Source organism: Aquila chrysaetos, chromosome 20, assembly GCF_900496995.4.
Source record: "Aquila chrysaetos chrysaetos chromosome 20, bAquChr1.4, whole genome shotgun sequence".
Taxonomy (NCBI): Eukaryota; Metazoa; Chordata; class Aves; order Accipitriformes; family Accipitridae; genus Aquila; species Aquila chrysaetos.
The window spans coordinates 2,350,867-2,364,452 of record NC_044023.1 but is presented as its reverse complement, the minus strand read 5'-3'; the positions used below and the strand labels follow the sequence as shown (position 1 = coordinate 2,364,452).

Below are 13,586 nucleotides of genomic sequence, written 5' to 3'. Positions count from 1 at the left end.
GTTATTTTTTTACAAATCGTGCTTTGTGGAAAGCCTGCGGAGGGCGGCGAGGGCCCGGCACGCCGCTCCCGCCTGCCGGGCGCCCTGCGCATGCGCGGGGTGGGGGGCCCCGCCCCCTTCCCGGCGGCGCGTCGGGCGGTTGGCGCATGCGCGGTGGGGCGAGGCGGGGAGAGGCCGGCCGCGCCTGCGCAGAGGGGCGGGCGTCTCCTCCCGGGGTGCGCGGAGCGCGGCGGTTCTCCGGTGTGTGCCGAGGGGCCCGGTCAGCGCCATGGTGAGTGTCCGGGTGTCCCTCCCGGCCGCGGGGGCTCCGCGGATGAGAGCGGCCCCGCCGCGGGTGGCAGTCGGGTGCCCCTCCGCCGCGCCGGAGGATGAGGAGCGAGGCGGGGGCCTGGCGTCCGTCGCCTCCTCGCAGGCGCTTCGGCGCGGGGCGGGCGGTGAGGCGCTGCCCGGCGCCCTCCGTTAACGCCGCGCCTGTTTCCTCTCTTTCAGGCTCGAAACGCGGAAAAGGCCATGTAAGTACGGCTGGGGGTGCCGGCGGGGGCTCCCCGGGGCGGGCGCTCGGGCACAAGCACCGCTTGCTTTGGCCGCAGGGCAGAGACCCCCCAGCCCTGCGGCCCCCGGGGCGAATCCGCGTTCCCTCGGCTCCCCTCCGAAGCAGCGTGGTCCGGCTCCTGCCTTAGGCTGGCCGCGGCCCTGGCTCTGCGTGCTTCCAGAGGCGTCCCTGCCCCCGGCGCCGTGGCTGGCAGCCACAGAGCCGCGCTTGCCCGGCGGGACTCGCCGTCCAGCCTTCTTCAAAGGCACCGGGAGCTTAATAATGGTTTTTGGTACTTAGCTGTGCACGTTGCGCTGGTCCAGAGAGGGTGGGAGTCGGAGGGGCGCAAGGCCTCTGCACGCAGCGTGCCTGGTGGTGTGGAGCTCGCGGAGCTGCGGTGGGTGATGCTGCTGACCGCTGCAGGGGAGAGGCCGCAGCAAGGGCTGGGTGATAAATGTGGTGAAATGCATCCTCATGGCCCGTTACGGTTTTAGGCGGTTCCCGTTTTTGGAACAGGGTAGATAGGAATCTGCCTGTGCTCGGGGGTGGCTTGGGCTAAACTGATGGGTTTTACCATATTTGGTTTTTGTATTGACTTTCTTGAGTACTTTTCAAAAAGGTTTGCAGACCACGTATTTAGAACTACTAGATTAGAGGCTCTTCGATATATTTGTCTCATGTTTGTTCTTTTTCCTGAAATACTTTCCGAGCTTGTAACAGTAACTCAGAGAGAGGCTGAAGAGACTACAGCTGTTTAATACCTTGTGAGGTGCTCTCTTACGGTGATACCATCCAGCGCGTCTGGGATGCTGGACTGGATGGTGTGATTTTCATTCTGGAAGTGCCTCTTAAAAGTAAATGGAGCCTCGATAATTGGCTTAGCTGCAGGGTATAGGTATGCTGTTAAAGGTTTTAAATGCGCCCAAGTGTTTTGTGCTTTTTAACATAACTATTAAATGTCTAGTAAATAAATAAAACGGTGTATTAAAAAGCTGTAGTGTGTGTAGTCTGTTCAGTTGTAAGAGACTCAGAATATTTTGGTAATGTTAATTAACTTGATTACTAACTGCTGCTTTCCTTACTGAAGCTTTTTTTCTCTTGAGTGTGTTTGCTTTTTCGTGTATCCCCTGCTAAGATATGTAAACTTAATGCTTGTGCTTATAACTTGTTGACGTCCTTTTGCCGCTAATATCTAACAAGCTGGCATATGCTGAACAGAACAAATAATTAGCTGCTTACCAGGATTTATATGTATTGCAGAAATTTACCACTGAGGATTTCTAGTGTTGAAGAAGTCGCTAGCCAGAAGAGCTAGTCAACGGATATGTTCAAACCTTTATTTTCTACAGACTGTAATTAAGTCCATAATAAACATCCAGAGCAACACTTGTTCCTGTTGGAATGTAGATTTGTAAAAGTAAATCTGCTTCCTTTCTTTTCTTTAGGACGGCCTTGGCAAGATTTCGGCAAGCTCAGCTTGAGGAAGGAAAAGTTAAGGTATGATGTAAAAAAACTAAAGCTTCGTTAGCTCTACTGAAGAGTGGAATGCAAGCCGTGTACAGAGCTGCGTGACAGCCATCAGAAAGGTTATATGCCAGGTACAGGTATCCTGTAGGAGTCCGACAGTAGTCATCTGGGAAGCAGCTGAAGTAGGGACTGTATTTCACAGTGACACAAAACAGAAAATGGAATTTTCTTAACTAAATAACCTGTTTAAAAATTTATGTATATCTATGTTTCAGAGGTATGCTGCCTTGGCTGCTGAGAAGAAAGTGCAAATTGAACATCACTTAATATTTTTACATAATGTAGGTAGAATATGTAATAGTTTGGAAAAAAACACCAAACTACAATAATACTATAAATAGAGGCAGCATGCTGGGCAGAAAATGGAAACTATTTTTGAGACTGAAGTTATCTCCTTCTGCAACTACTTACGTAAATTGATGTGCATACACTTATTTTTACTGACAGTAATCATAAGATTTGTTTGGATTTCTTCCCAGAAAAGGTAGAGAAGTCCTTTTCGTAATCTTGTTCTTTGGTAATATTATGACAAAACAGTAACCATGAAACAGAGGGCCTTCGGGATCGTTGTGAACTCAAGGTTTGCATGATGTGTAACATTGGCATGTTATTAACCCAACACATGATAGCTGTGCATCTGTTCATAATTGTCTTCGCTGTCGTGCAGCTTTTTTTTTTTGATTGATTTAAGATTGACAAAAAAAGAGATTTAGCAACTTTGTAATTTAAAAAAACCCCACCACTCTAATGAAAGAAATAGCACCCCTAAACCCACACAGAACCTTAGAGACTGATTCTCAGCTATCTCTGGATATTCCTGTACACTTTTCACTGAATCATAACTTGCAAGAATATTTATGTGGGGATCAGAGTGTTCTCCAACTTTTTTTTGGATGAGTTTACAATTTTTAATTTTGGGTAACTGATAAAGGAATTCTGGAAACTAACTGAGGTGTCCTACATTTGCACCTTAAGAAATGATGTTTTACACACAAGTGCAAGCAATATGAAACAGTAAAGTGGAAAAGAACAGTTTGGGGAAAGTGTAGTGGAAAAGATTCCATGAGTAACAGCCAGAGAATAAAATGGAATAGAGTTTCTGGTATACTATGTGAAGGAAAGCTTTTTAATATATAAAAGGTAGAACTGTGGAAGTACTGTAGGGAAAGGGATAAAATAACTGCACACGGAGTCCTAGAGGTAAGATGAAGTATTAGTTTGCATAAGCAAGTCAACGGAACATGAAGAAGGTTGGGAAAAAGGTGTTTTCGATAAACTGTCGTTGGGAGAGTACAGAACAAAATCATCTTGGAAAAAAATTACATTATTTAGGTAGTAGCAATTGAGAAAGAAAGGCCTAAACTTAATAGCTGCTTGGAAGACAGTGGATTTTCTTTAGATGCTAGTATATTGAAAATAATGTTGTAATTCATCTGTCCAAAATAGAATGTTATTTGTATTGGAGAGGATTGTAGTGTGCTTTGAAAAAACAGGTGACAGATTTTGTTTTGAATAAAGTGGATTTAAGTAGATTCTTATATTCTGTGTTAGTTTTATTTGGCCGGGCTGTAAATCGTCATTGTTTTCCACTTATTAAAAATTGGTGGGAGCAGAAGGCACTGGAGCTTGGTAGCATAGTTTGGGATTAATCAAGCAATAAAGTTTGCATGAAATGCTGTGAATATATTGATGCTAGGTTAAAACTTCATGGTGCGTGGCTTTCTGTCAAACAGGAGCGAAGACCTTTCCTTGCATCAGAGTGTAATGAATTGCCTAAAGCTGAGAAATGGAGGCGACAGGTAATGTCAAGCTAGAGATTTTTCTAATTATAGTAGGTAGAACTTTAGTACTTCCTATTTAGATGGTCTGCTTGCAGATTTTTGTCAGACTTCTTCAGTATGCTGACAGTTAAATCACAGAATAATTTAGGTTGGAAGATCATTTAGTTCACCAGGGTGTTCAAAGCAGGTCCTACCATGTCAAGTTGTCTAGGGCCATGTCCAACTGAGTTTGAATATCTTCAGGGATTTGGATTCCACAGCTTTTTAGGGAACCTGTTCCAGTGTTTGATTACCTTTCTAATGATCCTTTTTTTTTTTTTTTCCCCTTGAATTTAATCAGAATTTCCCCAGGTCCAACTTGTGTTTGCTGCTACTTGTCTGAGAGGCGCATGACAATAAAAACAGTTTGGCTCTGTCTTCTCTATACCCTCCATTAGGTAGTTGAAGACAGCAATAGGTTATTCCCACTTTGTCTTCTCTTAAGGCAGATCAAACCCAGTTCTCTCTCAGCCTTTCTCTGTACTTCATGTGCTCCTGCCCTCATCCCATGTATAGCTGTAAAAATGTTTCCTTGTTTTTTAAGCTTCTGAAGGTACTATATTTGTGTCTGAATAAAATCTGTGTTGATATTTGAAATTGATAAGCTCAGGTCCATTTTCTAGATCAAAAGGCCAACTTAGAAGTTGGATCTTTCTGTTTCTAGGATTTTATTATTTTTTTTAGAAATTCACTTCTGTGTTCTTATTTAATTAGATCATTGGGGAAATTTCCAAGAAAGTGGCACAGATTCAAAATGGTAAGATTTTTCTAATTACGCTTTATTTTTTTAATCTCCAGGCCTAAGCAGTTACAGTAAAAATCATATTTCATGTGAATCATAGAATGGTTTGGGTAGGAAGCAACCTTAGAGATCATCTAGTTCCAATGTGAACTAAACTGTTTCCATTGTGTAAATTCTGAAATTACTCTGGTGCTTCTAGTAAGCTGCCTAATTTATTGCCTTTTTCCCCCCCTCTAACAGCTGGATTAGGCGAATTCAGAATTCGGGACCTGAACGATGAAATAAACAAGCTTCTGAGGGAGAAAGGACACTGGGAATTCAGAATAAAGGAGCTGGGAGGTCCTGATTATGCTGTAAGTGTAGATTATTTTGTACTACATGGTTGTTCTGCTTACAGGTAAAGTAGTGAGAAAAATCTGTGCAGCGTTTAGTTAACCACGTACTACTTGGCCAACGTTTATTAGAGAGGAAGTTTATTCAGCCCCTAAAAATGTTAGGTTGTGTTAGAAGAAATACTTGTTCCCATGTTGAGCAAGTCAGACTCTTCATTTGGAAGACCAGTTCAAGGGGTCTTGCCTTCCTGTTACAAGTTTGCAGCAATGGTCTGATTTTACCCATCAGTAGGTGTTGTTTTTCTCTACTGTACTCTGTCAGTCTGTAGAAGGGGTTTCACTTGGCTCACCTAGTTACTGCTGAAAACGAAATAATGACACTAGCTCTCACTTGCCAAAATGTGTGCTTATTGTCAGATTTAGTAGTGCTTGTTTATCTGATACCCAAATATACTAGTACAGAGAATAAGACAGGTTTAGATACTTGTGAAGATTAATCTGGTATGGACACTCTATGGTTTGTGTGGTCATTTTATATGTGTGATTTGTAGCTAAAGTAGAGAACTTGTATAAAAATGAGCTATGAGGGCATTTGACTTGTGGGGTAGTTTGAACTGGTATAGCATATCTCCTTTCTCAATCCTGTAATCTATGAAGATGCCCAGGAAATCAGAAAATACTAGATGCAAGAGGAATAAAATTTTAAACAATGAACTTTGTTTATTTTCCAGCGGATTGGACCAAAAATGTTAGATCATGAAGGGAAGGAAGTTCCAGGAAACAGAGGCTACAAGTATTTTGGAGCTGCAAAGGATTTACCAGGAGTTAGAGAACTTTTTGAAAAGGAACGTAAGTAAATAGCAACTCTTCCCAGACGTGAATCTACATAGCAGTGTATCTTGAGTAAAACGACTGCTGTAGTATGTGGGGAATGCTAGTAACAGCATATTCTGGCCTACATCTTAGATCAGCTAAACGAAATGCTGAACACAAGTAATTAATTAAATGCTGTTTCTTTGGGCAGAGAACACCTTTGGCTGTTTGCAGTTAAAGAAATGTAGAAAAGTGTAAACTGTTTTTGACTGGGAGTTCCAAATGGTAAGGACTGATGTTCTACAGAAACTTTCCAGCATAACAGGTTAATTTTATTGATAAGTTCTAAATAGTACTCCGAGTTCTGAATTTAAAAAAAAAAAAGTTCGCTGGAACATAATTTTAGAAGTAGGAATCAGCTTTCATAATAGGAAAAACTAGACCTAAGTGGATAAAACTTTATATATTGCTTTGCCATAGAATGAGTGGGAATTACTTGGACCCAAAGTGAGGCAGGCTACTGAATCAGCTCTTTCTTACTTGCCATCTGCAGAGAAAAATGATGGGAAGTACTACATCATCTGGGGGAGCTTGGGACAGCTTTTTAGTTCCTTTCATACAGTAGTCTTGCTCAGTACTGGGACTGCAGTACAGAGAGGGGAAAACAATGACGTCCATGACGGTAGAGTTGCCACAGGGTGGGAACTGTGCAATATGAAGCATCGGGTCATGTATTCAAACTGTTTTGTGCAGACCAGAGTAAAATACCAATACTCCCATTATTGACAGCAGTTCAGATCATGCGTTGTTTATTAGCTGAAGTGAAGTAGCTGTAGTTGCTGTGAGGTTGATAGGAACTGGGAATGCACAGCAAGTGTCAAGATGGACCCGGATGAATGACAGTCATGTTCTTTCAGCCCTCCCACCACCTCGGAAAACTCGGGCTGAGCTTATGAAAGCCATTGATGCAGAATACTATGGCTACAGGGATGAAGATGATGGTATTCTGGAGCCACTGGAACAAGAACATGAAAGGAAAGGTATGTGAGATTCAAAACCTGCATAAATCAGTCCAAGAAGGGGTGATGGACTCTGAAGTTAAGATATCTTTTTTTTTTCCTGCAGGTGTTGTCTTGTGCTTAGCTGTCAGATTTCATCTGTCACATAGGTATCCAAATCACTATTGTGTAAGGCATTTCAGGAGTGAGGGGGTGTGCTTTAGAGTTTGCTTTCATCCTTACTACTGTTAATGTTATAATACTGTCAGCAAGTGATTCACTATTGAAGCAAAATATCCTTTTCTCCCCACCTTTTTCATGCTTAAGAATGTAGAAGAGTAGGTTGCAGCAGGGAGAGCTATGGAACTCAAGTGGTTATCTCCCTCCTTTGTGAAAACTGACCATACCATCTGTTTCCTGTCTCACCTAATTATTTATCCATAAACATAGCTGTTTAGTTTTCTTGGAGATTAGAGGGGAACTGCTGGAAATCCTGAAGTCTAGGTGGCCTGTGTTAATTTCTTCATGTCGTCTATCTTGGAACTTCAACACATTTGTGAATATTTTTTCCTTTGAAACCCATACTTTCTCAGTGGATAGCAGAAACATGGATAAATGCTTACTTAGTTCTCTAGCTTTGTTTCTGCTGATTTGCCCAGTAAGGACATCAGGATTATGAGTCTAATTCCTGAAACCCTCTTTAAAATTCAGCACTGTGTGCCATATCCTGGTATTTGTGTAGCTTTAAGCAAGAGGCTGCACACCACCTTTGAGAGCTTAGCTGTTTTCTAAATAGTTCTCTTAGTGCTTCTGGTGAGTGTTGTCTGATCCTGGCAATTTGTTGCCGTTTGCATTGTATGTTTGCTTTATGATCTCTGCTTCTGAAGCTTCAACTGCAGGCAGATCCTCAGTGCTCAGCAGGAAATGTCCTGGTATAGGAACCCTTGGCAGGCTCTTCCACAGAACACGGCAGATAAAACTATCAGTTTTTCCTTGAACGGTGCTTCTTTTTGTATCAAATTATCTCTCTGGAATTAGAAGAACTTTAAACGAAACTGCAGGAAGTTACTTGTTTAAATCATTACAAGTTGTTGAGCTTGTAACTGTTACCAATAAGTAGTATCTCTTGGTCTGGTCATCCACTTCTTACATTTATCCCTTCTCTCAAGATCATGCCTTGTCCGTTAGGTTATAGGACAGGGAGGAAGAAGGGAATAAAGGAAATATTTCAGTTATCTGTGCCCTGCAGCGTTAGGGCCAAGTGAACACTAGCTGGCTGGCAGACAATTGATAGTGTAAGAAGGGAAGCTGTGCAGTGCAGCGCTCCCAGAAAGGCCTTCCATTCGGTGTTCATCTTGCACATCTTGCTAAATGCAGGCAGGAGAGGTAGCTCGTCCGGATTCATGTGGTTATTTAAGACAATTACCATCGTTGGTAATTATGCCGCTTGAAATAACAAGGCTAGAGATGCTAACAGCACCAATAGGTGTACTGTTAATGTCCAATTAATATACTATTAATGCACAACAGCTAAGATTCTCTTAGGGTCACTTGTTGTCTGGTGGGCTCTTGTGGTTTTTACCTTGTTATCAGAAGGGTTAAATTTTTGTGAAACAAAGTATTGAAAAGACTTATTAATTTGGGGTACCTTTTCTGTCACGAAACCACACAAAAACACACCCATGTGCCACTAGTTAGTTAGATCTTGCTTTCTCAGGGAGAGCTTTTTAATGTTTAATCTTTGAGAGCTAGGGGGAATAACTGCTGACTTCTGTTGTTGTAGGCATTTCATACTGCCTAGTTGCATTAGTCTTACCCCTCCCTAGGATTTTTATACACCAGCGATGTCACTGGTTAAGGTTCTTAAAACTTGTTTTAGTGCTCTTACTAGCACTCCGCTGTATAGTAGAGAGAGAGCAACCTAACAGCTCCTAGCTAGCAGCAAGTTACAGAATTGGAATCATGCTACAAAATAAGAGAAATACACTATGAGTTGAAAAGAGAGAGACTTAGGCGGGTGGTCACTGTAAGGAGTGTAATCGTGTTTAATTACCTACATGGTGATCAACATTGCTCTAGCTGTTGACATGCTATGGAGCTGCAAGAACCACTTAACCTGGTTATGTTGACTCCCTGTTACTGAGTTCAGAAAGTAGGTTGATACTTGCCCATGACGTTGAGAGTCTAAAATGTGCCCAAATGAAGGCATTAGCAAGTACCACACTTTCACAATGCTGGTATTGGGTTTTGCTCAGACTACATTGATATATTTTATTAGATACTACATCAAGGTTCTACAGTAAGTGTGCGTTACCGATGTAGAGGATTTAAGCAAGAAGTTTAAGTCTGTTGGAGAAGCTTTGGAAATGGAACCATGCTGCTTTAACTTGCTCTCTGATACACTTGCCATTTTCCTTTGTTAACCAGTTATAGCAGAAGCAGTGGAAAAATGGAAAATGGAGAGAGAAGCACGACTTGCAAGAGGTGAGGAGGAAGAGGAGGAGGAAGTAAATATCTATGCTGTCAATGATGATGAGGTATGTGATGGCTTAAGGTGATGTAACATTTCATGTGTCTTTTACGCTGCCACCTTGGATGTTGAGTTATTTTGTCAAGAACCTGTCTGCTGCTGCATTCTGCCCCTCTCTCTGCCGAACTTACTAGACAATTGTCCCTGTTTAGTAAAAATGAGTAGTAGATGAGTCGACTTGGTCTGAGCTTAGAGCGATGAAAGCTGGCAGCTAGGGAAGACTTCTTACTTGAGTGAGAAACAGCTAACCACTGAGACCCTGTTGCAAATAACTGTCACTGCCTAAAATGCTGGTATTTGTAAGGTAGTGTGTTGTTAACGCTGATCAGTCTTGCTTCTAAGTACAATCTGCATCACTAACAGCACAAGTAGTTTCGTGTACAGTATAATTTCACACTGTCAATGCGTAGCAAAACCAAGGGTTGCCAGGGTCTTGTTTATAGTGGAATCCTAATACAGCAAGGCTTTGCTGATGCTGCAATCACTGTTGTGACGTGGCTCTTATTTCTTTATTCTTCCCTGCTCCCAATGCCAGTAAGGGAAGTGAGGGACATTGCTGCCACTCTCCAAGATCTGTAAAAGGGGTAGTGGAAACTAGTTCTTGTTTCGCAGTCTGTACCTAAGTGGATTTGTTACAAGAATAAAAAGGAGATAGCCCATAAGGTAAAACTGGTGGTTCCTTCAGTACCCTGTTTTATTTGTATTATCTCATGATTCATAAGCCCAGCTCTCAAGTGTGAGAACAAAGCAGTACAGAGCTATACATGGAAGTGGTACGTATATTTTTAGAGCACTTGCTTTCTTCTTGGTTAGCTGACTCCTCTTTTGTTTATAGCTTTGCTATGGCAGCCAGAGAGATATGGAAGAGGAGGGAATACAGCTTTACATTCATGCCCATGCCACAGCAGAGGAAAAGCTGTATGAAGAATGAAAGCAATAATTCTGAAAATGTCAAGGAGCCGGATCTGAACATGATAGTTGTCGTGTTCCTTTGTTGTTTGGTCCTATTCACTTCTTGTGTTTGTAGCATTGATCGTGCTCTATCTGGTTCCTTCTGGCAAAGCAAGTAAAAAAGGGTTTTTGATGACCTCTTTAGAACGTAAACTTGATGTGGCTTAGTGTGTTTGTTTTTTTTTTTTTTTTTTTTTTTTTAGTCGGATGAGGATGGTGCCAAGGAAAAAGACGGTGAAGAAGGGCAACAGAAATTTATTGCACATGTTCCAGTGCCATCTCAACAGGAGGTAAGACGTAACAAAGTCACAGAGATGCACTCTGGCTTTTGCAAGACAGAGATCTTAACTTATGCCAGGTCATCAGTAAAAATGTCTTCAATTTGTTATTTCTGTGACTTGACGCTGGAGCTGTTTAATCCTCTTGCAAATGCTGTGTAAGTGGCCAGAATCGTGGTACCATCGCTATACCCCTTTTCACCTGAGAATTTCCGAAGCCTTCATAAGTATTACATAAATTGGAAAGTGTTGTGGTGTTATGGTCAAGATAACCCTGATTGCCTACTACATCTTTACTGTGCTTTTTCTTCTGGCGGTCTAACTTTTTTTATAATTTAATGGGATGATTTCTGAATTGCAGGGTTTGCTTTCATAAGTTTTCTAAAATTATTTTGGTGGCGTGACCTTGAATTGTCTATTATATTTTGAAACTGCTGTAGGGTTTATATTACCTTAACAGTGACAGGTTGTTTGAAATCTAACTCAGGCAAGAAGGTTCTGGAGTTATGTATCTTTTGGTATGTATGCCTTTACACCACACAGATAGCATGTGGTGGTTTGTGCCCTGCTGCCATCTTGTCAGATAAGAATGCTGTGTTCTTCTGTGAAGTCATGATGCTGCACATCCAACAAAATATACATGTGATGGCTTGTGAAAACTGCAGGAGAGAAATAATGATTAAAAACATTGCTCTCTGGCCAATGGTATTCTCTTAATGGAGAGAGCATAACAGAGAGTCAAAACTGGCTTTCTAATACCTAACCACTGATGTACATAGCAACCTTTTCTAATTAGACAGTAGTCAGTGTAATCTTTTCTCTTTTTGTAGTGGCAAATCACTCCATACCTTATGCCTACGGGATTATGCCTTCTAGATTCTAAATTACAGAAAGCTAAGGTTCAGAACACTTATTTTGAGAGATGCTGTGTGCAGTTTGGACAAATATAAAATCATTACTGAGATTAAAACAAGTCTTGCAGATTGCTGCTAGTAGGTCTTTAAAGTACATGCTTGTTAAAGAATCATGTATTGCTGGTGCTTCTAGGCAAAATTTAGGTAAGAGGTTCATAGCCGTTCCTAATGTGAAAGGCACACTCACTGGACTGTTATTTCAGGGCTGTGGACTAGTGTGGCATAACTCTATGTGTTCTGCATTGGTTCAAGCCATATCCAAGACAATTTGTTTGAAACAAAACTCAAGTGACTGTACTGAGAGTAAAATAAAATGGCAGCTAATGTCCTCATTAAAAAGGATAGGAGCATAGATCTGAAATGGAGGCATCTATTTCACTGCTGCTTTTGAGTATTAAAGTTGAGTATTAAAAAAGATACTCCTGCCTCATACTAATTCAACTACTTCTACACTAGTATATACTTTTAACTTTCACAGTCTGTTTCCTGTGTTTTTCTTCCTCCTGTCTTAACAGTTAAACATGCTAGGTTTCGGTATCTCAATTATTTTTATATTTGCAGATTGAGGAAGCTCTTGTACGGAGAAAGAAGATGGAGCTTCTTCAGAAGTATGCCAGTGAAACCCTCATGGCACAGAGTGAAGAAGCAAAAACACTTCTAGGATTGTAACATTGCACCAGTACGTCCTGGGGTTTGTATAATTGATCTAAAAGCAACCGGTTCATGTATTCTGGTAGCAATCACTTTTAGCTCTGAAAGTCCCTTTAGATGTTAAGAGTAAACTGATGAAGTTACAGCGTGTTCTGCAGAAGGCAAACCATCATTTTGGTTTATTCACTAGGATGACTTGCACTCCAGCGCTGGAAAAGATCAAACCTGGGTTAACTTGTCTCTACATCCTCAGCAGCTGTCCTCAATCCTTTCACTTGGTAAAACGGTTTGTGCAGTGGTGCCTCTTACAGACAGAACCGCAAACCCAGTGACTTCTTAAATCCTGACGGAAAACTGACTGATGTTACTGCCGTTCTGTCTGCTGTATCCTGACTGTAAGTGTACTCGTCTTTCTCATGTTGATTTTTGCTGAGCTGAGTCCAGAAGTAACTCACTCTATTATGCCTGGTTAGTTTACCAGAATGGCCTAGAACCTGTTTTAGAGGTACCTCGATGGCAGATCTTACGAGTGACTTTGAAGTTGATTTGGTTCTTCATATAACACATGCAATATGTCTAAAAGCTGTTACCCTTTTTGTGGGTTGTAACCGTGCCTGGGCGAATTGCTTAAATGCTGGATATTTCAGCAACTATTGTAAATACTTCCAACATTGCAATACCTTGTTCAAATATTTTTAGTAAAACTTATTTCCAACCTGATGTCTTGTTTCATTCTAGCTCAAAGGATTGTGTTGTTTCCCTAATCACAGCCAAAGAATGGGATCATCAACAGCCATCCATGTAGGGATTTGAAGCTCTGCATCCCCTGCTGCTCTTAGCTTGTGTATCCTGTGACAAGAGGCAGATCACAGCAGAGCCTGTTCAGAGTCTTATGGGTGACTTAACATTGTTATACAGGTCTGAATGAGTGAAATTTTAAATTGGACGTCTGCAGCCATGGAGTGGGAGTGCTATCGGAGGAATATAGTATTTAACAACCAAGTAACCATGTCTTGGGACTATCTAGAGTTTAGAGATGCTCTTAGTATTCAGCACTATCTCTTGTAAATAATCCGCTCCTGAACAATCGAAGCTCTAAATTATAGAGGCAAGCTTTTTCTTACTTGATGTAAATGATCAGACAAAAAAAGTCTTGAAGAAGTGGAAAGCATACCTGCCAAATTAAAATCTTAAACAAAAAAAAGAAAATAAATCAAAACTTAAGTATTGATAGCAAGCAGACAACTACCACTACAAACACGTTCTTCTCTCTTCCTGTTAGCAGCGTAGCTTCTCTGCTTTGTAGTAAAGCAGCAAACGAGTATGTTTACGGCTTGTAATAATTTGTGTGCTCTGAGTTGCAAGCATCTCTCCAAAGTCAGTCTTAGTTTTTGCTGCTGCCCCTTGAGTGTTTTCTGTTCTTGGGGTTAGAGAAGGTGATGTGCTTTTATCGACGTGCTATCTGCATTGCTGTGAGAGACAACACTGTTTCCCAGAG

At 41.5% G+C, this 13,586-nt stretch overlaps 1 protein-coding gene across 3 annotated transcripts; it reads left to right on the top strand.

Annotated features, from left to right (window-relative positions):
- Positions 1 to 180: 180 nt before the first annotated feature.
- On the top strand, positions 181 to 12,808 carry ISY1 (ISY1 splicing factor homolog). 3 transcript variants are annotated; one of them, XM_030043827.2, is made up of 12 exons: positions 181 to 271; positions 490 to 512; positions 1,978 to 2,029; positions 3,793 to 3,858; positions 4,594 to 4,636; positions 4,862 to 4,974; positions 5,685 to 5,802; positions 6,684 to 6,806; positions 9,192 to 9,301; positions 10,449 to 10,535; positions 11,999 to 12,116; positions 12,279 to 12,808. In XM_030043827.2, exons 1-11 carry the CDS (start codon positions 269 to 271, stop codon positions 12,104 to 12,106), a joined length of 846 nt encoding a protein of 281 aa, XP_029899687.1. In that variant the 5' UTR covers positions 181 to 268; the 3' UTR covers positions 12,107 to 12,116; positions 12,279 to 12,808. The 3 variants fall into 3 exon arrangements, with proteins under 3 accessions (XP_029899687.1, XP_029899688.1, XP_029899686.1); XM_030043828.2 differs by having other exon boundaries at positions 11,999 to 12,128; XM_030043826.2 differs by having other exon boundaries at positions 11,999 to 12,808.
- Positions 12,809 to 13,586: the final 778 nt, after the last annotated feature.